Below are 24,903 nucleotides of genomic sequence, written 5' to 3'. Positions count from 1 at the left end.
TTTGCCATTTCTGATTTTTTAAATATTGCACTCTTTGAACTTTTAAATACTCCTCCTAGGGGATTCATGAGACTGTCACCACATTTAGACAATCTTCTAACAAGACATTGAAGATGCTAAATTTTGAACAGATTTTTGATATTTCGAATGGTGTTTCCATGGAGAGGCATTAAATTAATGGCAAAAAATCAGAAACAGGAACTGTCTCATACCTTCTTAGTGCAATATGTGATTTAGATCAAAATTTAGATATATTTTTTAGTCTTGGGGGATAATCACATGGATGTGACTATTTTGGGTCACGGTCATAGCACTATCACCTGGCAGCAGGAAGTGTGACTCTTACAACAGACTTTAATTTTATAATTTATAATTATAATTTATAATTTTCTTTATTTATCACACATTATACATTTGCACATATACAGTGAAATTCTTCTTTTTCACATATCCCAGCTAGGCTGGGGTCAGAGTGCAGGGTCAGCCATGATACAGTGCCCCTGGAGCAGATAGGGTCAAGGGCCTTGCTCAAGGGCCCAACAGTGGCATCTTGGCGGTGCTGGGGCTTGAACCCCTGACCTTCTGGTCAGTAACCCAGAGCCTTGACCGCTGAGCTACCACTGCCCCTAAAATAGTCCTCTTATATTTACCCAAATTGCTTCAATTTTTTTAGAATAATGTCATACATCAAATGCATCCACCGGGTGGAAATGGGCCCATGGTGCTTTGGCCCGTCATCGCTGCTTGCAGCTATATTTTATATTTATCTTCATTTTTGTTGTACACCTGGTATTAACACTGCTGTGATAAGGTTTCAAATACAACTGCTGAGGGAATGATAGTAAGTTTGTCTTTTTTTCTTTACTGACCCCTGTAATCCTTCTATTGAGCCTCAGGTACTCATATAAGAGTCAAAGGCAGGACTACACACAGTCATAAAGCCTGACTGTGGCCTATACGAACACTCAAAGCCTGATAACAACAACCACGCCAAAATCAAACAAAGGGAGTCCAAAACAGACTACAGATCCCATGAAGCCTTGCTCACTGTACGACTATGTGTGAAATTCTGGAGGATCGAACTCTCAACTCCTATTGGTTGAAACGCACTACAGAACTCGTCCCTCAACCATGATGACACCGAGAGTATAAAAACCTTGGAGATCTTTCTGGGCATTGCTTCCAGTGACAGTATGTGCCTCATCTAGATGCAGCCCTGCTGCTCCCAGGTGTAGCCTCATTGCCCAAGTAATGTACATACCTGAAATTTGGCCATACGATCTCGATCTCGCTGGACGAGTTGAGATTTCTCCGCGTTCCGCCGAGCACGCTAACAGATCCAAAGGAGATCTGTTATCCGCGTCTTCACTGTTTTGCCTGCAGAAGTGAAGAAAGAATATTTCTCTTACTTCTTGAATGGAGTCAACTTCGCTGTTTTCTCTGCCGACCCACCGAGAATCAGCCTCCATACCGCCTGCTGACAGAGTGAGGAAACAGCCTCCCATCATCACCCGAGCATCGATGAACCGTGTCAGAGTCAAACGATGGACGAACACACATTCTACCTGCATCCTCACGCGATTCAAGTAAGAGGTTTATGTCTGGGCAGTGATAGATTATTCTAGTGTGTCTTGTGTATCAAAGCTATTGCTTGTACAGTTTACGGACCACCAAGTCTGCTCAGTGCTGCTAATAATACTCAAGGGAATACTGTAATTTACTGTTACCACGAATGAGATTTGCTGTGTTGTAGTCCAACCACGTTGGACTGTTTGTGAATTTCCACCATCGCTGGTGAGACTGGCACACTGAGTATCCATTAAAGAACCAATGACCGCAGTGGACGGATTACGAGCCATTCACCGCATCTCTGAGTGATAAAATAACGGTTGCCCTCTCTACCACGATCGCTAAAACCGGCTTCAGTGCCGTCACTCTGTTCTCTCTCATACTAACCACACACACACACACACAACTCCTCACAAACATACCCGCACACACCTTTGGTGAGCAGGTAACTTGGCGATAGATTCCAGCTTTGTCCCTAAGTTATCGTACCAGCGGAGTAATGCATTAAATGGGCAGACGCCATTAACTAGTCTCTCCGCCCACATTCGCGACCACATTCTCTGGCCAGAAACCTCGTGTTATGTACTCTCCACGAGAGCCACGTCTGCCATTTTGTACACTCTACTCCTTACATACACACACACACACACACACACATAACTTCCTCCCATGTACACTATATTGCCAAAAGTATTCGCTCATCTGCCTTTAGACGCATATGAACTTAAGTGACATCCCATTCTTAATCCATAGGGTTTAATATGACGTCGGCCCACCCTTTGCAGCTATAACAGCTTCAACTCTTCTGGGAAGGCTTTCCACAATGTTTCGGAGTGTGTTTATGGGAATTTTTGACCATTCTTCCAGAAGCGCATTTGTAAGGTCAGACACTGATGTTGGACGAGAAGGCCTGGCTCGCAGTCTTCGCTCTAATTCATCCCAAATGTGCTCTGTCAGGTTGAGGTCAGGACTCTGTGCAGGCCAGTCAAGTTCTTCCACACCAAACTCGCTCATCCATGTCTTTATGGACCTTGCTTTGTGCACTGGTGTGCAGTCATGTTGGAACAGGAAGGGGCCATCCCCAAACTGTTCCCACAAAGTTGGGAGCATGGAATTGTCCAAAATCTCTTGGTATGCTGAAGCATTCAGAGTTCCTTTCACTGGAACTAAGGGGCCAAGCCCAGCTCCTGAAAAACAACCCCACACCATAATCCCCCCTCCACCAAACTTAACAGTTGGCACAATGCAGTCAGACAAGTACCGTTCTCTTGGCAACCGCCAAACCCAGACTCATCCATCAGATTGCCAGATGGAGAAGTGTGATTCGTCACTCCAGAGAACGCGTCTCCACTGCCCTAGAGTCCAGTGGCGGCGTGCTTTACACCACTTCATCCGATGCTTTGCATTGCACTTGGTGATGTATGGCTTGGATGCAGCTGCTCGGCCATGGAAACCCATTCCATGAAGCTCTCTACGCACTGTTTTTGAGCTAATCTGAAGGCCACATGAACTTTGGAGGTCTGTAGCGATTGACTCTGCAGAAAGTTGGCGACCTCTGCGCACTATGCGCCTCAGCATCCGCTGACCCCGCTCTGTCATTTTACGTGGCCTACCACTTCGTGGCTGAGTTGCTGTCATTCCCAATCGCTTCCACTTTGTTATAATACCACTGACAGTTGACTGTGGAATATTTAGTAGCGAGGAAATTTCACGACTGGACTTGTTGCACAGGTGGCATCCTAACACAGTACCACACTGGAATTCACTGAGCTCCTGAGAGCAGCCCATTCTTTCACAAATGTTTGTAGAAGCAGTCTGCATGCCTAGGTGCTTCATTTTATACACCTGAGGCCATGGAAGTGATTGGAACATCTGAATTCAATTATTTGGATGGGTGAGCGAATACTTTTGGCAATATAGTGTATTATAGGCCTATTTGTTACCATATCTAATCATGTTACTGTTTAGTTTGTAGTTGGAAGTCAGAAGTTTATTGACTGCATTGTATTGAATATGAATTGATATTACTGCATTAATAACGTCAGGGTTACTTGCGTAACCTCCGTTCCCTGATGGAGGGAACGAGAAGTTGTGTCGATGTAGTGACACTAGGGGTCACTCTTGGGAGCCCGAGACACCTCTGGTATTTGATAAAAGGCCAATGAAAATTGGCGAGTGGTATTTGCATGCCACTCCCCCAGACATACGGGTATAAAAGGAGCTGGCGTGCAACCACTCATTCAGGTTTTATGCTGAGGAGCCGAGACAAGGTCCGGCCATTTCAGCGGGTAGTTCAGCTACCCGCTCCTGCCACAACGTCTCGTTCCCTCCATCAGGGAATGGAGTTTACACAATTAACCATGACTTTCCCTATCTGTCACTCACTCGACGTTGTGTCGATGTAGTGACACTAGGGGTCCCTATACAAAACGCTGCAACTGGCTGAACTGTGTTATGTGAACTGGTGGTGTGTGACGGGTAGACAACTGTGTGCCTCGTAGCTAGCACACCAGGCCGACACGTAACCTCCCCCAACATTGTTTTAAGTGTTGAACGGCCCTTTGGGGACAAGTCGACTACCCAAAAGACAGAGACAGGCTAGCCCAGTCGTGGCCTCTTTTCCCCTTCTTTTTTTCCACTCCATAAAAAAAGGGGGATTATCCGACTGGGCCGACCAGGTCTAGTCGGGGAGTGTCACCCAGAGAGAGGGGCCTCTGCCCAAGGAAGACACAGTTTGCCTACAGGGAAACAATTAGCAGAAGATATACATTGCATGGGGTTACCTACAGGGAACCACCACATGCGGAGCACCTACCCCAGTACAGGGCTTTTAGTTAGCACGTGTACTGGGCCGGCAGCGAGTCTCTCCGAAAACTCGACTGCCACAGGGATCGGAGGAAGTCAACCAGGGAACAAAACTTTTGAACACTACTGGGAATTAATGGCTCATATCTTCAGCTCAGGGGAGGTGAAAGGCGCTATGTGCAAGCAAAACACCCGGCCGTCTATCCTGGACTTATCTGCTTGTATTGCGTGCCATTACACAGGACAAAACCGGTTCCACCCGGAGGTTGTAGAACCTCGCAAAGGTGTTGGGTGTTGCCCAGCCCGCTGCTCTGCAAATGTCTGTTAGAGAGGCACCCCTGGCCAGGGCCCAGGAGGCCGCTACACCCCTGGTAGAATGGGCTCGTAGCCCTACCGGGGGCGGCACGTCCTGGGCGTGATATGCCATAGTCATGGTGTCAATGAGCAAGTGGGCGATCCTCTGCTTGGAGACAGAGCTTAATTTCCACTGTCCAGCAAGCAGACTGTAACACTGCTTAGTAGAAAGGAGGAGGCGAGAAGCAGATTTCCTGGTTCAGGTGGGAGTTTTAATCTTGCACTCTGACGCTTACAGTTCCACACTCGTCGGTTTTACAGGCAAACATTTACTTAAACACTTCCAGTTCAATACACTAATCATACAACAGAATGTCACGTGGTGGCCTTTCTTGTGCCAGTCTCTCTCTCACCGCATCTACTGGAGGTGTGGCTCTTTTATGCTGCCCTCTCCATGCTCACTGAAATTAGAGACAGGTGTTAGACATAATTTAGCTCAGGTGTAAGCGCCCTTACCGCTTTGTCTCTCTCTGGAGAGATGCTTGACCACGCCCCCACTGCCACATATCCCCACCACCCAACTCAGGCCAGGGAGGCATCCGGCCTACCTACCACTCCCCCCACCATTCCTAGAAAGGAAGTCGGCGACAGCCATCTGCGCTCCCGGTCTGTGGACCACCTTGAACTTAAACGGCCGAAGAGCCAGATACCAACGGGTGATCCGCGCGTTGGTATCTTTCATGTGGTGGAGCCACTGGAGCGGGGCGTGATCGGAACAGAGGGTAAAGGCTCGCCCCAACAGGTAGTATCGGAGAGTGAGGACCACCCACTTGGTGGCGAGACACTCCTTTTCCACGGTGCTGTACTTAGTTTCCCTCAACGAGAGCTTACGGCTAATGTACAGCACCAGGCACTCCTCCCCCTCCACCACCTGTGAGAGTTCGGCCCCCAGCCCCCTGTCTGAAGGATCTGTCTGTAAAACAAAAGGGAGAGAGAAGTCAGGTGAATGTAAAAGCGGCCCCCCGCAAAGTGCGTCTTTAACTTGCGTGAACGCTGGTGACGTCTGAATAATTAGGCACGAACCTTCTATAATAGCCAGCCAGCCCCAGGAACTGTCTCACCCCCTTTTTGGTCTTGGGCCTCGGGCAAGTCGTAATCGCTGCTGTCTTGTCAATTTGGGGATGCACCTGCCCGTGGCCCAAGTGGAACCCCAGATACCATACCTCCACCCGCCCAATCATGCACTTCTTTGGGTTTGCTGTGAGTCCCGCTCGGCGCAGCGATCTCAGAACCGCCCTCAGATGTTGCATGTGCCGCTGCCAATCATTGCTGTAAATGATGATGTCATCTAAATAGGCAGCGGCGTAAGCTGAATGCGGTCTGAGGATTCGGTCCATGAGACGCTGAAACATAGCCGGGGCTCCAAACAAACCTAACGGAAGTGTCACAAACTGGTGTAATCCAAACAGTGTGGAGAAGGTGGTTTTTTCACGGGAAATTGGTGTCAAGGGGATCTGCCAATAACCCTTCGTCAAATCCAGTGTTGAATAAAATCGAGCAGTGCCCAACCGATTGAGCAACTCATCAACGCGAGGCATTGGTTACGCATTAAATTTAGACACCGCGTTGACTTTCTAGACACTAGAACAACTGGGCTGGAACAATCGCTGTGGGATTCTTCTATTACCCCCATAACGAGCATTGCATCCAATTCTTCCCAAACTATTTTCTTCTTGTGTTCGGGTAATCGGTAGGGGCTGCTACGTACCACGACCCCCAGCTCTGTCTCGATGTGGTGGTGAATGAGGTTTGTACGCCCCGGTAGAGGGGAGAACACATCCGTAAACTCCTGTTGCAACCTAGCAACCTCCGCGAGTTGACTCGGTGAGAGGTGGTCTCCGCAAGTGACCGGGGTGAACGGTTTATGTTTTGAACTCACCTCCGGTCCGAGCTCCGCCTTCTCGGGAACTACCGTAGCCAACGTCACAGGGACCACCCCCCTCCACAATTTCAGGAGATTGAGGTGGTATATTTGACGTGCGCCCCCTCCATCGGTTAGTTTAACCTCATAATCGAGATCTCCCACTCGTTGTGTGACCTCAAAGGGTCCTTGCCACTTGGCGAGTAATTTAGAGCTTGATGTGGGAAGCAATACTAGCACTTTATCTCCCGGTGCAAATTCCCTTAGCTGAGTTCCCCTGTCATACAGTCGGTGCTGTCGTTCTTGAGCTTGGAGCAAATTCTCCTGTGTTAGCTGCCCCAAAGTGTGGAGTTTTGCTCTAAGATCAAGAACGTATTGAATTTCATTTTTACTATTTGAAGGTCCCTCCTCCCAGGCCTCTCGCAATACATCAAGCACACCACGTGGGCGTCGCTCATACAGCAGCTCGAATGGGGAGAAGCCAGTGGAGGCTTGCGGGACCTCTCGTACTGCAAATAACGGGGTCGAGCCATTTATCCCGATTTCTAGCATCGTCGTGCACGAATTGACGAATCATGTTTTTGAGGGTTTTATTTAATCGTTCCACCAGGCCATCCGTTTGAGGATGGTACATGCTGGTGCGAATTGATTTAATACTCAACAATTCGTACAGCTAGCGTAGTGTCCGTGACATAAACATTGTGCCCTGATCGGTGAGGATTTCTTTCGGAATCCCCACCTGGGAGATTATTTTGAAGAGTGCCTCCACAACACTGCATGCTGAGATGTTGCGAAGAGGCACTGCTTCCAGATACCGTGTTGCATAGTCCACTAGGACAAATACAAAGCGATGTCCGCATGATGACCATTCTAATGGCCCGATGAGGTCCATTCCAATTCTCTCAAAGGGGACCTCGATCAAGGGAAGAGGGCGCAATGGCGCTTTTGGGGTGGCCAGTGGGTTAACCAGCTGGCATTCGCGGCATGCTGCATACCACCTGCGGACATCGCCGCCAATGCCCGGCCAATAGAGGCAGGCTATTAGACGGTTCAGAGTTTTCCTTTCTCCTAAGTGACCCGCCTTGGGATTATAATGAGCCACCTGGAATACCATTTCCCGACGGCTCCGTGGAATCAAAAGTTGGGTTGTATCCTCTTTAGTCTGAGCGTCCTGTGTCACTCTATACAACTGCTCATTTATAATCGCAAAATAGGGGTATGAAAGGGCAATGTCAGGCTGGAGTCGTTGACCATCGATGACTCTCACTTGGTCGAAGGCGTGTTTGAGGGTTTCGTCTCATGACTGCTCCAAAGGGAAATCCCCTCAGGGAATTCCTTGAGAAGGGGAGGGGCTGCAGCCTCTCCCCCTCTCTCGTCATTATGACGTGGAGCTGTCGAGGACGGCCCCGGCTCTGGCTCCCCTGCCAGAGCATCGCACATTGCACATCTCCCTAATTTCATACAGGACCCATCCGCACAAATTCCCTTTAATAAAACTCTAAAGTCAGGCCAATCAGTCCCCAAAATCAGCGGATGGGTGAGGCGGGAACTAACCGTGGCCTCCACTCTATGCTTTTTCCCCCTGGAATTTAATCGTCAGGGTCACCACCGGATACTTGTGAAAATCCCCATGCACACATTTCACCCTCACCATTTTAGTTGTGTCCAAAGCCTCGGATTGAACCAAGCGTTGGTGGATAGTGGTTTGATTGCACCCGGTGTCCACCAACGCTTGGTGAGTACTCCCCTTGACACTTACTGGTATCCGGTGCACTCCAGCCCAATCAGGGGCAGCTTGTGGGAGGTCAAAGACCCACACCACCGTCCCCAGCTCCATCAGAGGGCACTGATCCCGGAAGTGGTGTGGGTGTCCAGGGTCGCGGCTGGGGATGCCTCATGGCTGAGGAGACTCCAGATCGCCTGTCGGTCCTCTGCTTGAGCGTGCATGAACTCCACAAACCGGCGGTCTTGATCTTGCCGGAGCTCAAGCAGGGTTTGGTGGTGGTTCCGATGTAAGCCAGCGAGGGCTTGGAGGATCTCAGCCAACTGGGAGGACTCTACGGGGCGACTTTCGTCCATCTTCAAACCTTTTCTTGGGTTTTGGCACCAGTGTAACTCTACTTAGTAGAAAAGAGGAGGCAAGAAGCAGATTTCCTGGTTCAGGTAGGAGTTTTAGTCTTGCACGCACCGGGGGTCGTGGGAACCTTGGGCACATAGCCCGGTCAGGGTCACAAGATCATGTGAGAGTAGCCCGGACCGAACTCCAGGCACATTTTGCTGACAGAGAACACTTGCAGGTCTCCTACCCTCTTGATGGAAGTGAGCGCAGTCAGGAGGGCAGTCTTCAAGGAGAGTGCCTTAAGCTCAGCTGACTGCAAAGGCTCAAAGGGGGCTCTCTGTAGACCCTGAAGAACTACAGAGAGGTCCCATGAGTGAATGAGGTGTGGTCTGGAGGGGTTCAGCCTCCTGGCGCCTCTCAGGAACCTGATGATCAGGTCGTGCTTCCCTAAGGACTTACCATTCACTGTGTCATGGTGTGCTGCTATAGTGGCTACGTACACCTTCAAGGTGGAAGGGGACGGCCACCCTTCCAACCTCTCCTGCAGGAAGGAAAGCACCAATCTGACTGCACATCTCTGGGGGTCTTCCCGTCAGGAAGAACACCACTTAGCGAACAGACACCACTTAAAGGCACTTCATAGAGGGGGCCCTAGCCTGAGTGATCGTATGTACCACTGCGGGTGGTAGACTGCTTAGGTCTTCCACGTCCCGTCCAGGGGTCAGAAATGGAGATTCCAGAGGTCTGGTCGCGGGTGCCAGATGGTGCCCCGTCCCTGAGAAAGAAGGTCCTTCCTCAGGGGAATTCACCAGGGGGGGACTGTCGCAAGGAGCGTGAGGTCCGAGAACTACATCTGGGTGGGCCAGTAGGGTGCTACCAGGACGATCTGCTCCTCGTCCTCCCTGGCCTTGCAAAGAGTCTGTGCAAGTAGGCTCACTGGGGGAAACGCATATTTGCACAGTACCGAGAGGTGCCTCGGTCAGGGCGTACCAGAGCGGGCAGTGAGAGGATTCTTGGGAGGTGAACAGGTCTACCTGTGCCTGTCCGAATTGACTACAGATCAGCTGGACCACCTGAGGGTGGAGTCTCCACTCTCCCTTGAGGGTAACCTGCCGTGACAGCATGTTCGCCGGGATGTGAGTGGCTCGCAGCGACTTGAGGTGCTGCTGACTCCAGAGGAGGAGACGGCGGGCGAGTTGTGACATACAACGAGAGCGTAGACTGCCTTGGTGGTTGACATATGCTACCGTTGCCATGTTGTCTGTCCGAACTAACACGTGCTTGTCCTGGATCAACGGCCGGAGCATCTGCAGGGCGAGCAGAATTGCCAGCAACTCAAGGCAGTTGCCTGTTGCAAACGGCGCCCCAGCCCGTCTTGGAGGCATCTGTCATGACCACGATGCACCTGGAGACCTGCTCTAGGGGAACGCCTGCCCGTAGAAATGCGAGGTCGGTCCAAGGGCTGAAGAGGCGGTGATAGACCGGCGTGATGACCACGCGATGTGTCCCACGGTGCCATGCCCATCTCGGGACTCGAGTCTGAAGCCAGTGCTGAAGCGGTCTCGTATGCATCAACCCAAGCGGAGTGGCCACCGCTGAGGATGTCATATGCCCCAGGAGCCTCTGAAAGAGTTTCAGTGGAACCGCTGTTTTCTGTTTGAACGCCTTCAAACAGGTCTGCACGGACTGTGCGCTCGTTCGTGAGGTGTGCTGTCAACAAGACTGAGTCCAACTCCAAACCGAGAAAAGAGATGCTCTGAATCAGGAGGAGCTTGCTCTTTTGTCAGTTGACCTGAAGCCCTAATCGGCTGAGGTGCGAGAGCACCAAGTCCCTGTGTGCACACAACATGTCCCGAGAGTGAGCTAGGATTAGCCAATCGTTGAGATAGTTGAGAATGCGAATGCCCACCTCCCTTAATGGGGCAAGAGCTGCCTCTGCGACTTTCGTGCAGACGAGAGGGGACAAGGATAGACTGAAAGGGAGGACCTGGTACTGATACGCCCGTCCCTTGAATGCAAACTGCAGGAAGGGTCTGTGTCTAGGTAGAATCGAGACGTGAAAGTATGCGTCCTTCAGGTCTACCTCCGTGAACCAATCTTGATTCCAGACGCTCGCCAGAATGCGTTTTTGCGTCAGCATCTTGAACGGGAGTCTGTGTAAAGCCTGGTTCAGTACTCGCAGGTCCAAGATTGGCTGCAACCCACCGCTTGTCCTGTAGCACTGTAGGCTTTGGCCGTCAGGGACGACGTGAACCTACAGGCTTTGGATGGGAGCTTTGGGCATCCACAGCCAGGTGGTGCATAGGTGCACCGTGAGTGCCTTATCCACCGGGGTAATTGCTGAATAGCCCCTGGCGCCCCGCCATCGAGGGTAGTGAGGGCAGGGGAGCTGAAAGATCAGGACCGGGCAGTAAAAGGTGCCTCCCACGATTTTTTCAGCTCCTCGTGCACTTCCAGGAAGAAAGGTACTATAGAGGGTCATGGCTACTTTGAGCGGTGCCGCGAGCCCAGTAACCAATCATTGAGCCGCGAGGGTTCAGGGGAGAGCAGAGGGTTCCACTCTAGCCCGACGCTCGCGGCCGCCCGGGAAAGCATGTCCATCATTTCCGCATCAGCCTGTGACTGAGCAACCATCCCCGAGGCGGGGAGCTCAGCTGAGGCTTCTGCGTCTGACTGGACAAACAAGAGGTCGAATTCGCCATGAGACGAGCCGGCGGACTCATCCGGAAGCCCGATCGGGGCAGACGAGCATGCTGGGGAATGGAAGGTCCGTGGGGAAATACCCGGTGGAGGTGGTCCCATTGGGGTCCCTAAATCGCCCCCAGTGCTAGCCGCGCTGGCCTCATACCCGTAGGTAGAAGGACCGAGGTGGGGAGCAGCTGGGGTGGCATGCTTTCTTACGAAAGCAAGCCATGACCGCAACGTTGCCATGGTCATGTTCTCGCAGTGAGTACATGAACCATCCACGAATGCTGTCTCCACGTGGGTCGTGCCCAGACATGAAAGACGTTCCGTGTGTACCGCTCTTTCAGAGAAATACACTCTTTTAGAAAAATATACTCTCTTTTTTCTGCCGAAGCGCCCAGGGGCATTCTCTGCAGTGCACCAGTGCAGAGGAGGGAGAAGCCGCTGAAATGCACCGTCAGATCCAGCAGCGGTGAATGAACAGTCATCTCAGTAAATATCGACCGTTCAGCTCCGAAGAGAATATCTGAATGAGTGTTTGCACGCCAGCTCCTTTTATACCCGTATGTCTGGGGGAGTGGCATACAAATACCACTCGCCAATTTTCATTGGCCTTTTATCAAAGACCAGAGGTGTCTCGGGCTCCCAAGAGTGACCCCTAGTGTCACTACATCGACACAATGTCGAGTGAGTGACAGATAGGGAAACTTTGTTATACTTTAAAGAGAAGTGTTTTGGTATTGTTCTGCATGCACCTGTGTCAAGGGATGGCAGGGGATGTCAGTGCTCGGATTCAAACCTTCATTGTTTTTGTAAGAGAACAATCCTAGTGAGACTGCTATACTGTCTGGTTATTAGTCCCTGATTCCAGGGTGGTGCACCAGCGATATTAATCCTTATTAATATTCTATTGATTTTGATAATTGATAATTATCTTTGATGATTGTTGATTTGAAGGATCAATAAGCTAATGTTAATTCTAATCAATGTTCTATTGATTTTATTAATTAATAATTATCTTTGATAATAATTAATATTCTGTTGAATTTGATAATTGATGGTTATCTTTGATGATTGTTGGTTTAAAGGATTAAAAAGGCTAATGTTGATTCTAATCAATGTCCTATTGATTTTAATAATTAATAATTATCTTTGATAATTATTAATTATTGCAAATAACCAAACCCACTCCTCAACGAAGCGCCCAACATTTCTCAATTTTTATTTTTATTTTTTTCCTATTTTGAAAAGCCATAGAAACGTAATAAGATATTGTGTTCTTTTGCTGTTGGTGCTAATGGAAACAAAATGGGTGATCTCCCATTCAACTCTGTTGTAGTATATCCTGTTATAGTTTACTAATGCGTTCCAAACATGGAAATCCAACTCTAGTGGGATACAAATTACACACTTCATCTATCAGAAAGAAAAGAATAGTAAGGGAAGATAAGAGAGCGATAACAGAGTGAGGATGGCTGAACACATTGACAGAGTATGATCATGGATGGCTAATCTTGTTTGTTTGTTTTTTTTACTCTCACCATCAGATACGGCGTATGTGCGCATTTTCATCAGTGACGTGAATGATAACAAGCCGGTGTTTGCACAGTCAGTGTATGAAATCGATGTGGATGAGGATGCTGACATGGGCTCCACCGTTCTCACTGTCAGCGCTAATGATGGAGATGAAGGTAGGCAAATATGAGAAGAGGCAACAGATTATGGATAGAACAATGTGCTAATTTGTGAGATGGAGGTGAGAAATGTGGAGTGTTGAGTCTGGGTGAAAATGAGGTTGGATTTCTGTTCATAGTTTCTGGAAATATTTGACATCTCAGCTCAGGTGTGATCCTCAACACCTGCTAGGTTTTATTTATAGTGTGTAAAGTCTAACGAATTCTTAAAAATGCATAATGACTTATCAAAATTAATTTTCCAATGCCTTTCATAAAAAGCAAATTAATTCAAGAGATTTAAAAGACAAAAATCTGAATGGAATAAGTGGAAATACTTTTAATCTTTAAAATTGGACAACCTTTTGCAGAGTTTGTCTAGCACACAGTAATATTAATAAAAAGCTGTTAGAACATGTTCCCTGGGCTCATGTATGTCTCCGAGCTATTGTTTACATATTCTTCTTTTCTCTGCAAAAACAACTGTACCACATCCTCATCATTATACCCAGAGAACAGATTCTTCAAATGTTGCTCCCACGATAACCAACCTCACACTTTATGCAAAGTCCTCAAATAATTGTTTTTGTATTATCTCTGGAAACCTATGCAAAAGAGGACAGTCCACATAACTCATTCCCCATCAGCCAGCCTGTCTCGCTGTACAGATCCACTAGTGAAGCGCATCATTCATTCTGGTCCGGTTGAATCCACATTGCACTCCCCTGTGTGGATTTCATCCAAAAATGTAGCGCTCTTGTATCAGACATTCATCATAATACAGCCTAGAGTGGCTGGACATTCCCCAAGCCTAATGCTTTATCCTGATGAATAGATTTCAGCCTTCACTGCAGCTCCGTCTTAACACTCTTAGCCACTGGAGCAGAGCCACGGGAAGCTGGCTAGCCATCATAGTGCATCTGCTCTTTCAAAAGGAAGCAGTGTTTGATGCTGTGCATTAGCAGAAAACATAGAAGTTAAATATTCCCCAATGCAATTTGGCAGAGGTACCCAAGGCAATATGAGATGGTGAAGATGAAATGGCGATAATGCTCCTAATGTGTCATTTCCTATTCATTAACCTCTTACCAGCAGGGAAATCCAATCACGCTGCAAGCGACCTGAAGAATGGCAAAGCAAAGTTTTTTTTTTTGCTTAACCATGATATTTGTTTATATGAAGTCTCTTTGCATTTATTACCTACCTCAGAGACCGGAGCTTTGGGTCAAAAATGCTAAATAACAGTGAAGAAGCAATAAAGAATTTAATAAAACAGTGTGCTCTAAACACAACATGTGTACACCTGCATCTTTCACTGTTTAATTAACAGAGCTCAACAGGGGATCCAAACATTTATTATTCCTTCCATTTTTATCTACTGTATTCTGCAGCTCTCTCTCTTCCTGTTAATTAATTAATTTATTCATTGATTTACTTGAAGCACTGAGGAATATCACATTTTTGTTATGCTTGAGTCCATTCTTTTACCTTTCTTTTGCTTAATTGGCAGTAAAACTAAGCTGTCAATGATTTTCATTAAAGAATGAAAAAGGTCATTCAGATTCACCTGCACAAAAGCCCAGAATGTGCATAAGTTGGTGGCGCTGAGAAAATAAAAGGTTTAAGGAATATGAGGCTGGTTTTGTGAACTATACTTCTACTTTCAAGCACAATGTTGTCTTTTAAGTTTTAACAGTGGTTATTGCAGAGGGAAAGCCCAGCTTGAGCTGAATAGAACATTTGACTGAAAGTCTGACCCAAGGTATATAACAAAGTGGGTTATCAGGGCAGGAGAACCTAAATTCAGTAAGTTTTCATGAACCATTGTTTAAAATGACAAGGAGAAGACAATAATGTTTTTTTTTTTTTTTTTTATACCTCTTCACCTAATTTAAGGTTTACTGGTGTGTATGTTTCCATGGTGGAGTTTTCAAGTCTACCCTTGACAATCACCTTTAAGATCCATTGAAGCAGTTTATTGTTCACCTGCGGTAAAAAGCTTGTTATGCTTTTTTTAAATAATATTTTTTTTTTCTAACCATTTATTTATTATTATTATTATTTTTTAACTTTAGAAGTTTGTAACTTTCAGCTAAGATCTGGCCTTTTGTTCAGTAGTTTTTTTAAGGCATTGCCAATACAGATCTCTGCTTTTCTCATTGTTACATTTAACAGTTTTAGTCAGAGTAAGAAGTCTTTGGTTTACTGGTGTGCACACTTTAGCTGTGGGCTTTTCATTGTGTATGTCTGTGGCTCTGTTTTCATGAGCTGCTCTCATTCTTCAGGTGCAAATGCCAAATTACGCTACCAGATTACATCAGGCAACGTGGGAGGTGTTTTTGACATGGAGCCTGAGGTGGGAACCATTTTCATTGCTCAGCCTCTAGATTACGAACAGAACAAGCTCTATAAGTTGCACGTCTTGGCCTCGGATGGGAAGTGGGAAGACTACGCCACCGTCATAGTCACCATTGTGAATAAGAATGATGAGGCACCTGTGTTCTCGGTGAACGAGTACTATGGCAGCGTGACAGAGGAGCTGGATGGTTCTCCTGTTTTCGTGCTGCAGGTAATACCATACAAGTCAGAACTCTGTCCTTTATTTTCAGATTATAAATTTGTTATTTTAAAATATATTAACTTTATTATGGGTCATACTGCTCAATTTAGATTTTCCTCAAATTAGATTTTTATCAAAATGATTTGATAAACTCCAATATATTCTCTTTGATGTTGTAGGTAACAGCCTCCGACCCAGATAAGGATGCTGACCAGGAGGCTTTGAGGTATTCCTTGCATGGTCAAGGTGCTGAGAGTGAGTTCATCATTGACGAGATGACAGGCAAGATCTATGCCCAGAGAACTTTAGACCGTGAGGCAAGGACAGTGTGGCGTTTTGTGGTACTGGCCACGGATGAGAGTGGCGAGGGACTAACAGGATTCACTGATGTCATTATCAATGTGTGGGACATAAATGACAATGCTCCCATTTTTGCTTGTGCCCCAGACAGTTGCCATGGCGATGTGGCAGAGAATTCCCCTCCCGGCACTCATGTTATGGAGATGACAGCCACTGATCTGGATGATGCAGCTGTTGGACAAAATGCAGTACTGGCCTATCGAATTGTAGGTAATGCTGACCTCAATGGAGGTAACAGTGGAGCGGATGTGTTTAGCATCAACCCTGCTACCGGGACAGTTTCAGTGGCTATGTCCAGCCTTGACAGGGAGCAGACTGACTTATATGTCTTGGTGGTGGAGGCACGAGATGGGGGAGGTATGACAGGAACAGCCACGGCCACTATACACATAATTGATGTTAATGACCATGTGCCACGTTTTCTGGACCGGTCGTGCTCAGTGCGTATCCCTGAGAGCACTGAGCCCAATACAGCAGTCATTGAGCTGACTGCTGAAGATGCAGATACTGGGGAGAATGGTCAGCTGACCTTCAGTGTAGTGGCTGGTGATCCTGAACAGAAGTTCTACATGGTGAGTCATCGACAGGAGCAGCGTGGGACCCTTCATCTCAAGAAGCGTCTGGATTATGAAAGACCAGGTGAGCAACGTTTCAACCTCACCATCAAAGTGGAGGATCTGTCCTACGCCAGCCTGCTACACTGCACGCTAGAGGTAGAAGACTGCAATGACCATGCCCCAGTCTTCATCCCACACTTTCTGCAACTACCTGCATTACAGGAGGATGTTGCCCCAGGAGCTAGTCTGGCAAGTCTGGCAGCTAGTGATTTGGACTCAGGGCTCAACAGGGAGATCACTTATAGCATCACTCCAGAGTCTGATCCATACCATTTGTTTTCTGTGGACCAATCGGGGTTGGTCACTGTGGCTAGTGAGCTGGACAGGGAAAAGGTTGCACAGCATCACTTGGTTATCTTAGCGACCGATCATGGCACGCCACCATTGACCGGCTCTGCGACTATTCAGATGGCTCTGCTGGATGTGAATGACAATGGCCCTGAGTTTGAGGCTGCCTATGCACCAATAGTGTTGGAGAATGTTCTGGACCCACAGGTTGTGTGGCTTAACCAGAGCTCCACATTGCTGAGAGCTGTGGACCAAGATTCAGAGGACAATGGCTCTCCATTTTCCTTCTCTGTCCCTCTAGAGTATCGTTACAGCAGTGACTTCCACCTGCAGGATAACGGCAATGACACCGCCACTATCACTGCCCTGAGAGCCTTCGACAGAGAGAGACAGAAAAAGTTCCTCTTACCTATCATCATGACTGACAGTGGCAGTCCACCAAAGACTGTAACTAACACCCTCACTATCACCATTGGTGATGAGAATGACCATGCCCATGCAGCTGGACAGAAGAAAGTGTTCATAAACTGTCACAGAGGTAAATGGCACTAACATCATATGTAATGACCAGCAAAAGAGCCAGTAATGATGGGAAAGTGATATTAATCAAAATTCCCAGAGAATGTAAACTGATTTATCGCTGTTTGATCATTTTTGACATTTTGAATAAATTGTTTGTTCATTCATCTGAACATTTGAATAAACCAATTGACTTTGCAGACTTTATATGTATTTGAACTACACCTTAGGTTCCTCTGTTAAGGCACCTGTCTGCACTCGAGGGGAACTGCCTTCATCCATTCGCTAAAAATAACCTTGGAACTAATTGGTTAATTGGAGTAAAGCTCTAGCACCATTTGTTTTCAGATGCCATGCAGTTTTATAATTTGTTATCTATGCAATGAATTCCCTTTTTAAGTGTGGCTTAACCATCCAAATACTTTTTTGTCCCATTGTATATATTGTTTATATATATGTACAGGGTTGGGGAGTAACGTAATACATGTAACAGGATTACGTATTTAAAATACAAAATATAAGTAACTGTATTCCACTACAGTTACAATATAAATCATTGGTATTTAGAATACAGTTACATTCAAAAAGTATTTTGATTACTGAAGAGATTACTTTACATTTTATTGTCATTTGTTTCATTTAATATTTAGTCCTTTCAGATGGAAAACATTTATTCATATAAATGATATGATCCAAAGTGCATTTGAACAGCGGTGAAACACTTTCTTATGATGTGTTACATTCATATGAGCAGACAGAGAAGTAAGTTTGAAGTTTGGAGCAGAAGAAACAGAAATAAACCTTGTTTAATTGTCAGCTTTACGCTAAGCTAAAATGCTATTTCTAGCCATTTTACATGCACGTTACCAGGTACGATACTATTTTTTTATCAAGAAAATTCACGTTGGATCATAATTTCTTTTTTCTAGTAAGACCTTTGATATTAGGGCAAAAATCATATTCTTGATAATAATTTTTGTATTGTTTTCCTGTAAAAATATCTAAAAATCCTTAAAACCAGATCAATTTGATTTATCTTGTTTTAGAAACAACACTGCATAAGAAAATTAGGTTTTTCAGAGAATGTGTTTTTAACGTGTATTTTGTCCTACTGTACTGGCAGAGTTTTTATGGTCAAAACAAGTGAAAAAATCTGCCAGTGCTGAAGAAGTAATCCAAAGTATTTAGAATATGTTACTGACCTTGTGTAATCTAACGGAATAAGTTACAAATGACATTTTACAGCATATATTCTGTAATCTGTAGTGGAATACATTTCAAAAGTAACCTTCCCAACCCTGTATATGTGTAATACTTAATCTTGAGATGGCTGGGACTAAAAGCCAATAAGTAAAGTCATGCATAACCAGTTTACAGTTGTAGAAATATGTATGTGGTTCTGGAGCACAGTTCTTAGGATGATTCTGCACAGTGCTGAACACTTGCAATGACACATACATAGACAATTAGACATGTGCACACACAGTGCTTTGACAGACACAAGCATACAAATATACTGTATATAAACCTGCTGCACAATGATTTTATAATGATAGGGAGAATGCCAACCAACATGCTGGGAAAGGTTTACTCCCCAGATCCAGATGACTGGGATAACAAGACGTATGCCTTCGAGGGACACGTTCCTAAGTAAGACTTTTCTTTTATCTTTTTTACTCTACTTTCATTCCAGCTCATTTTTTCTTTCTTTGTCCATATCATTACATCATCCCATTCACCCTGTTAACATGTTTATACACATCTCTCAGCTCTCTTCCTCCCACACATTACTTCTTCAAACTTTGTGCTTTATAAAGGGGTTGAGAGATCTTTGAGAACAATGTCTAACCCTTCCTTCTCCTCACTTACCAGCATCTCTCTTCCTCTCATGCTCTTCTCTTTTGATGTTGTGCACTTTAATCGAGAGGAGTGTACAATGATCAGATGATCCTGACAGGGCCAGCTGCAGCCTAGAGACATCCAGAGCACATAGGCGCTGAGCTCTCTCTCTCTCAGAATCCTCACTATATACAACATAATGTGAGAAGACTGATATCTCTGTGGGAGAGGGAGAGAGTATATCGAAATATTTGCTTTATTAGGAAGCATGTGCAAGAAATTAAGTGCAGATTCCATTGAAGCCTAGAATGTTAGTTTTAACTTGAATTTTAACTGGAATTTGTCTGCTTTCACTCTGCTGTACATAGAGTATATTCTACAAACTTGCATGTGGGTATTTGTTTGTGTTTGATTTGTTGAGTTGCAGTGTGTTTTGTTCATAAAAGTTGGATAAGGAAAGCATCACAGCCAAGGATGCAACCTCTCATTTTCTTTATTCCCCCAGTTTTTCCTTTCCCTAACCCAGAATCACTCTTAGCATTCACTCTACCCCCTCATTTCTGTTACAGTGTCATTGAATTTTCATCACTTAATTTTAGTGTTTGTTTTTATTACTTATTTTTCTTATTTCTCATTCATGGGCTGTCGGATGTTATTGGTTTTGGCAAGGACTTAAAGTACCCTGAAAATGCACTAGTGTTATATCTGTTTATATATATATATATATATATATATATATATATATATATATATATATATATATATATGATTTTTATATGCCTTGCTGCTGTTTTTAACATATATATATATATATATATATATATATATATATATATATATATATATATATATATATATATAGATAGATAGATAGATAGATAGATATAGATATATTAAAAAAACAGCAGCAAGGCATATATATATATATATATATATATATATATATATATATATATATATATATATATATATATATATATATATATATAAACAGATATAACACTAGTGCATTTTCAGGGTAAATTTAAAATTTAAAAAAATCTGATGAAATAAAACAAAAGTCAGATATTCAATGATATAATCCTGTTATTTTTTTTATACCTGCAGTTATTTCATCCTAAACAAGCGGACAGGATTCCTCATCATAAAGGAGAATACCCCACCTGGAAGTTATGACTTTCAGGTGCGAGTCTCAGACGGTGTTTGGCCAGATGTGGTCTCTAGTGTGAAGGTGGATGTGAGAGAGCTACGTGACGATGCAATCTACAACTCTGCGTCTCTGCGATTAGCAGGTACAGGTTCTCTTTTCCTTTAAGAGTAATGCATGCTTTAGTGCTGTTTGAAGTAGGAAAGTCATGCATAACCACCTTCGTCAGTTGAAGTTGAAAAACCACAAAGACTTGCTCAGTTATTCTTGCTACAATGTTTACTTGCTTGCAATACAGCTCTGTTTTCAGAAGACATTTCTTTTTCTTCGGCACAATTTCCAGCAATGAATTCAGCTTAAACCATGTAACATACAAACTCAACTCAGATTATGTTTTGTTAATAATGTCAGCCTTGGCTTTAAATTTTTGCTTTGATAAACTTCAAACTTATTAAAAAATTTACAATAAATGGTTGAAAATCATCCATTGACCTACATTGTTAGCTATTGTTCTCCATTAAAATCAGTGATGTAATCAGTGTAATACTTGCATGTTGAATTGTGATTGGTCTGGAAGTGAAAATTACTGTAGATACTGTATTCAGTATAGTATGCAACTATAGTGTCCAAGTAATTAAACTATAAATGTTATTTCTAATTTACTTCATTTTAAAGGCTCTTGAACTAATTTGACTCATAATATTTGGCATTTTGTATAAAGCACTATTCAATGCTTATTTCAATCAAAGACATTAAAGTAGTTTGATGTACTTGGTCTAAAATCTGGATCAGTGTTGATAGTGTGCCATATTATGGCAGTAAAACTCATGGGCATATTGGCTTTGGTGCTAACATTATGACTGCAAGCATTTTAATAAAATCAAGATTGTGCTGAAAAGACTTTGATAATAGACCATGGCTAAGGATTTTGTAGTTTTAAGGTTATTAAAGTGGGGGGAAAGGACTTGTGGGAGACAGAGTGCCAGAATGTAAAATGTAAGCCAACAGCACACTCATATAAGCCTATAAAGCGATTTTTCTTTGATTTCAGCAGTGCTGAACTGAATTTATGGCAGGAATGGAACAACTGCAAATAGTTTTCTGGGGCATGTGCTTATGAGAGCTCTTGTGAGTTGTACATGATTATGTTATCAAAATTTCAGATTCTACCATATGTGTGTGTTACAAAGACATACCAGACATGATGGTGACATCTTGAAATATGCATAACTTCACAGATGTGTTGTGACTGCAGTGTGTGTTTATGTAAATTCCTTTATTTTCTGTAATCTCTTTACATCTCTAGTTTAAACTGTTTCAGTGGATAATTTTGGGCATTTCAAATAATTTACTTGGATTGCATTTTCAAAGCTGTATGATATATATTTCTGATTTAGTATTAACAGTACAGAACAGTACAGTGCTTGTCAGTCCTTATGCAGGAATTAAAGTTATCTTATCTTATCATTTACTCACCCTCATGCCATCTCAGATGTGTATGACTTTCTTTCTACTGCAGAACACAAACAATGATTTTCAGAAGAATATCTCAGCTCTGTAGGTGCATATAATGAAACCTTTAAAGCTCAAAAAGCACATAAAGGCAGCATTAAAGTAATCCGTAAGACTCCAGTGGGTTATTTAATGACATCTGAACCAAATCCAATCGGTTATGGGTGAGAATAGACCGAAATGTACCTCCTTTTTCACTATAAATCTTGACAGCAGTCTCCTTGGTGATCATGATTTCAAGTTCGATTACACTTCCTATAGTGCCATTTAGTGCTTTGTGCATGCGTCAATCACTAGGAAGTGTAATCGAGCTTGAAATCATGATCATTCCCAAAGATTGAAATGGCAAGGTGTAGAGGGGAAAAGGAGTTATATTCTGGTTTGTTCTCACCCAAAACCAATTGGATATCTGAGGGTTGCATTGTATCCAATATTATTTTGAGATCTATGCATTATAATACATTGAATTTGGACTTGGGACCATAAAAACAATTGTTTTAATAGGGAGCATCTGGTGATTTTATATTCTGTTTGTGTTTCATGAAGTTACATGCAAAATGCGATACAAAAATATCTGTTTAAAGCTTATAAACTCTAGAATCTTTTTTTTGTTTTTGTTTTTTAGGTTTAACTTAATAATTTGATATGTGAAATAATATATGTTGTATTCTACTCGCGAACTTTCCAATCAGCATGATGATTTAACTGTATGTTTGACAGTATGTGAACAGTAAATAATCATATTTCATACGTTATGAAAACGGAACACTTCTAATTTGTCAGCAAATTAAAAATCACCAGCTAAGATTTGGTTATATTGCCTATATGCATTGGAAAGTCTTTAAAACTACACCCATTTTGTGTTTTTCATGTGAGTAGTTATTAATTTGATGATTTCTTTTTTATACACGGAATGTCAAAAGTATGCCAAAATATTTATTTATTATTATTTAAGTGACTCAAGAGCAAGTTTAGACGTTTCCTCATTTATTTTCTCCCCGCAATGCAGGCAACATGTATAATAAATAATGTGTCTAAATTTCAACGTTCACATACTTTGAACAAACATTTTATGCTACAATAATTTAATAAATACTTTTGAATCCAGGAATTACATTGCTTACATTGCTTTTGTTTATTTATGAAACATATAGTTAGGATTTTGGCTGTGTACTCACAGAACGATGCAGACACACCAACACACAACCATAAATGCAAACCAATGCATTCGCCACTATGCGGAGCCTTCAAAGTTGAGCAAAAATCAAACTGCTCACAAATAACTCACTGCAGTTTTTTCAGAGGGGAACGTCAACATTTGTCTGTACTTCAGGCATTGTTTAAAATGCATGTGAAAATAGCATCAGCCAGTGGAGGTACGGGTTAATGTTCTTGTCGAATACATAAGCTGTTTATTTCCCTAGAGCCCTCTTTGAACATGCATTGAATTCTGGGCTAACAGAAAGTTTGACTTTTGTACTATTTATTGCCTCCTTGACATTTCAAATCCCATCTCAGTAGCAAATGATGAAGGCAATGGAGACTCAAGGCCTGTCTTTGAGATTTTTAGCTCTGTACATCTCTGGAAGAGAACTGATTGTAAAGTGAAACACGAGGTACTGCGGCATGTTGAAGTTCTTTAGACACCTGTGCTAGCTCATGGAGATAAGTCAATGGAACAGCGTACACCAGCACACTCAAACTTATTCCCATAACCTCTACTCTTGCTGCACACAAACAGGACTGACACACACATCCACACATAAACTCCCACATTCTGGAGGACACGTAACATAAAAAGCTCTGGGCTGTTTGAGGCTTGAATGTTTGTGGCTTCTGACCACTTAGCCAGTATGGACTTTTCTTTAAACATTTTTAAATGTCTCATGTTTTGATCTCCATCTCCCTGGCTATCCCTGAGTTTTTGGCTCCGGCGGGACTTTGTGGTGTCAATAAAGAGAGAAATTGGGAAAATATTGGCATTCATTCTGTGGGATTAGCACACCAATGTACAGGGTCTTATTGACTGCCAGACTGCACTGTTCCCCAAGCCACTGCCAGCTAAACTTTTGAGTTAAGCTGTGTGTGTGTCATGTGTACATCTTTGTGTGTTCCCCTCTGTTGATGGGTATAAATATTGTCTTTGACACTTTTCTTCAGAGTGGGTTTCACTAAATAGTAAACATATTTGACTGTAATTACATTTGCACATTTGTAGCATAAACCACTTCTATTTATATAACTAATTCTTTCCTACTTAAACACATGTATATTTTACTTTGCATTTGTCTGATGTGCAATTATGCTCGTGTTAAATTCTCATATATACTTGCCGCCACCATATATTTTTTGGTTTTAAATACTGTGACCCTATTATGTATTTGGACACTTATGCCACACTTATATATATATGTATATATATACAGTTGAAGTCAGAAGTTTACATGCACTTAGGTTGAAGTCATTAAAACAAATTTGTTAACCACTCCACAGATTTAATATAAACTATAGTTTTGGCAAGTCGTTTAGGACATCTACTTTGTGCAAGACACAAGTAATTTTTCCAACAATTGTTTACAGACAGATTGTTTCACTTTTAATTGGCTATATCACAGTTCCAGTGGGTCAGAAGTTTACATACACTTTACAAGTTAACTGTGCCTTTAAGCAGCTTGGAAAATTTCAGAAAATGATGTCAAGGCTTTAGATGATTAGCCAATTAGCTTCTGATAGGAGGTGTACAGAATTGGAGTACCTGTGGATGTATTTTAAGGCCTACCTTCAAACTCAGTGCCTCTTTGCTTGACATCATGTTAAAATTAAAAGAAATCAGCCAAGACCTCAGAAAAAAAACTGTGGACCTCCACAAGTCTGGTTCATCCTTGGGAGCAATTTCCAAATGCCCAAAGGTACCGCGTTCATCTGTACAAACAACAGTACGCAAGTATAAACACCATGGGACCACGCAGCCATCATATGAACGGAGTTTGTTGCAAAAAGTGCAAATCAATCCCATAACAACAGCACATGACCTAGTGAAGGTGCTGGAGGAAAC

The 24,903-nt window shown here is 43.7% G+C and overlaps 1 protein-coding gene across 1 annotated transcript in view; it reads left to right on the top strand.

Annotated features, from left to right (window-relative positions):
- Positions 1-24,903, top strand: part of LOC127443208 (neural-cadherin-like) — a 379,800-nt gene that overhangs the window by 230,351 nt on the left and 124,546 nt on the right. Inside the window, exons 16-20 of the mRNA XM_051701811.1 lie at positions 12,881-13,024; positions 15,292-15,575; positions 15,746-17,369; positions 18,907-19,000; positions 20,297-20,481. Coding sequence (XP_051557771.1) covers positions 12,881-13,024; positions 15,292-15,575; positions 15,746-17,369; positions 18,907-19,000; positions 20,297-20,481 — 2,331 coding nt within the window. The remainder of the gene's footprint in view (positions 1-12,880; positions 13,025-15,291; positions 15,576-15,745; positions 17,370-18,906; positions 19,001-20,296; positions 20,482-24,903) is intronic.

Source organism: Myxocyprinus asiaticus, chromosome 1 (genome assembly GCF_019703515.2).
Source record: "Myxocyprinus asiaticus isolate MX2 ecotype Aquarium Trade chromosome 1, UBuf_Myxa_2, whole genome shotgun sequence".
NCBI lineage: Eukaryota > Metazoa > Chordata > Actinopteri > Cypriniformes > Catostomidae > Myxocyprinus > Myxocyprinus asiaticus.
The sequence above is the reverse complement of the archived record's forward strand: the minus strand, read 5'-3'. Positions and strand labels throughout refer to the sequence as shown.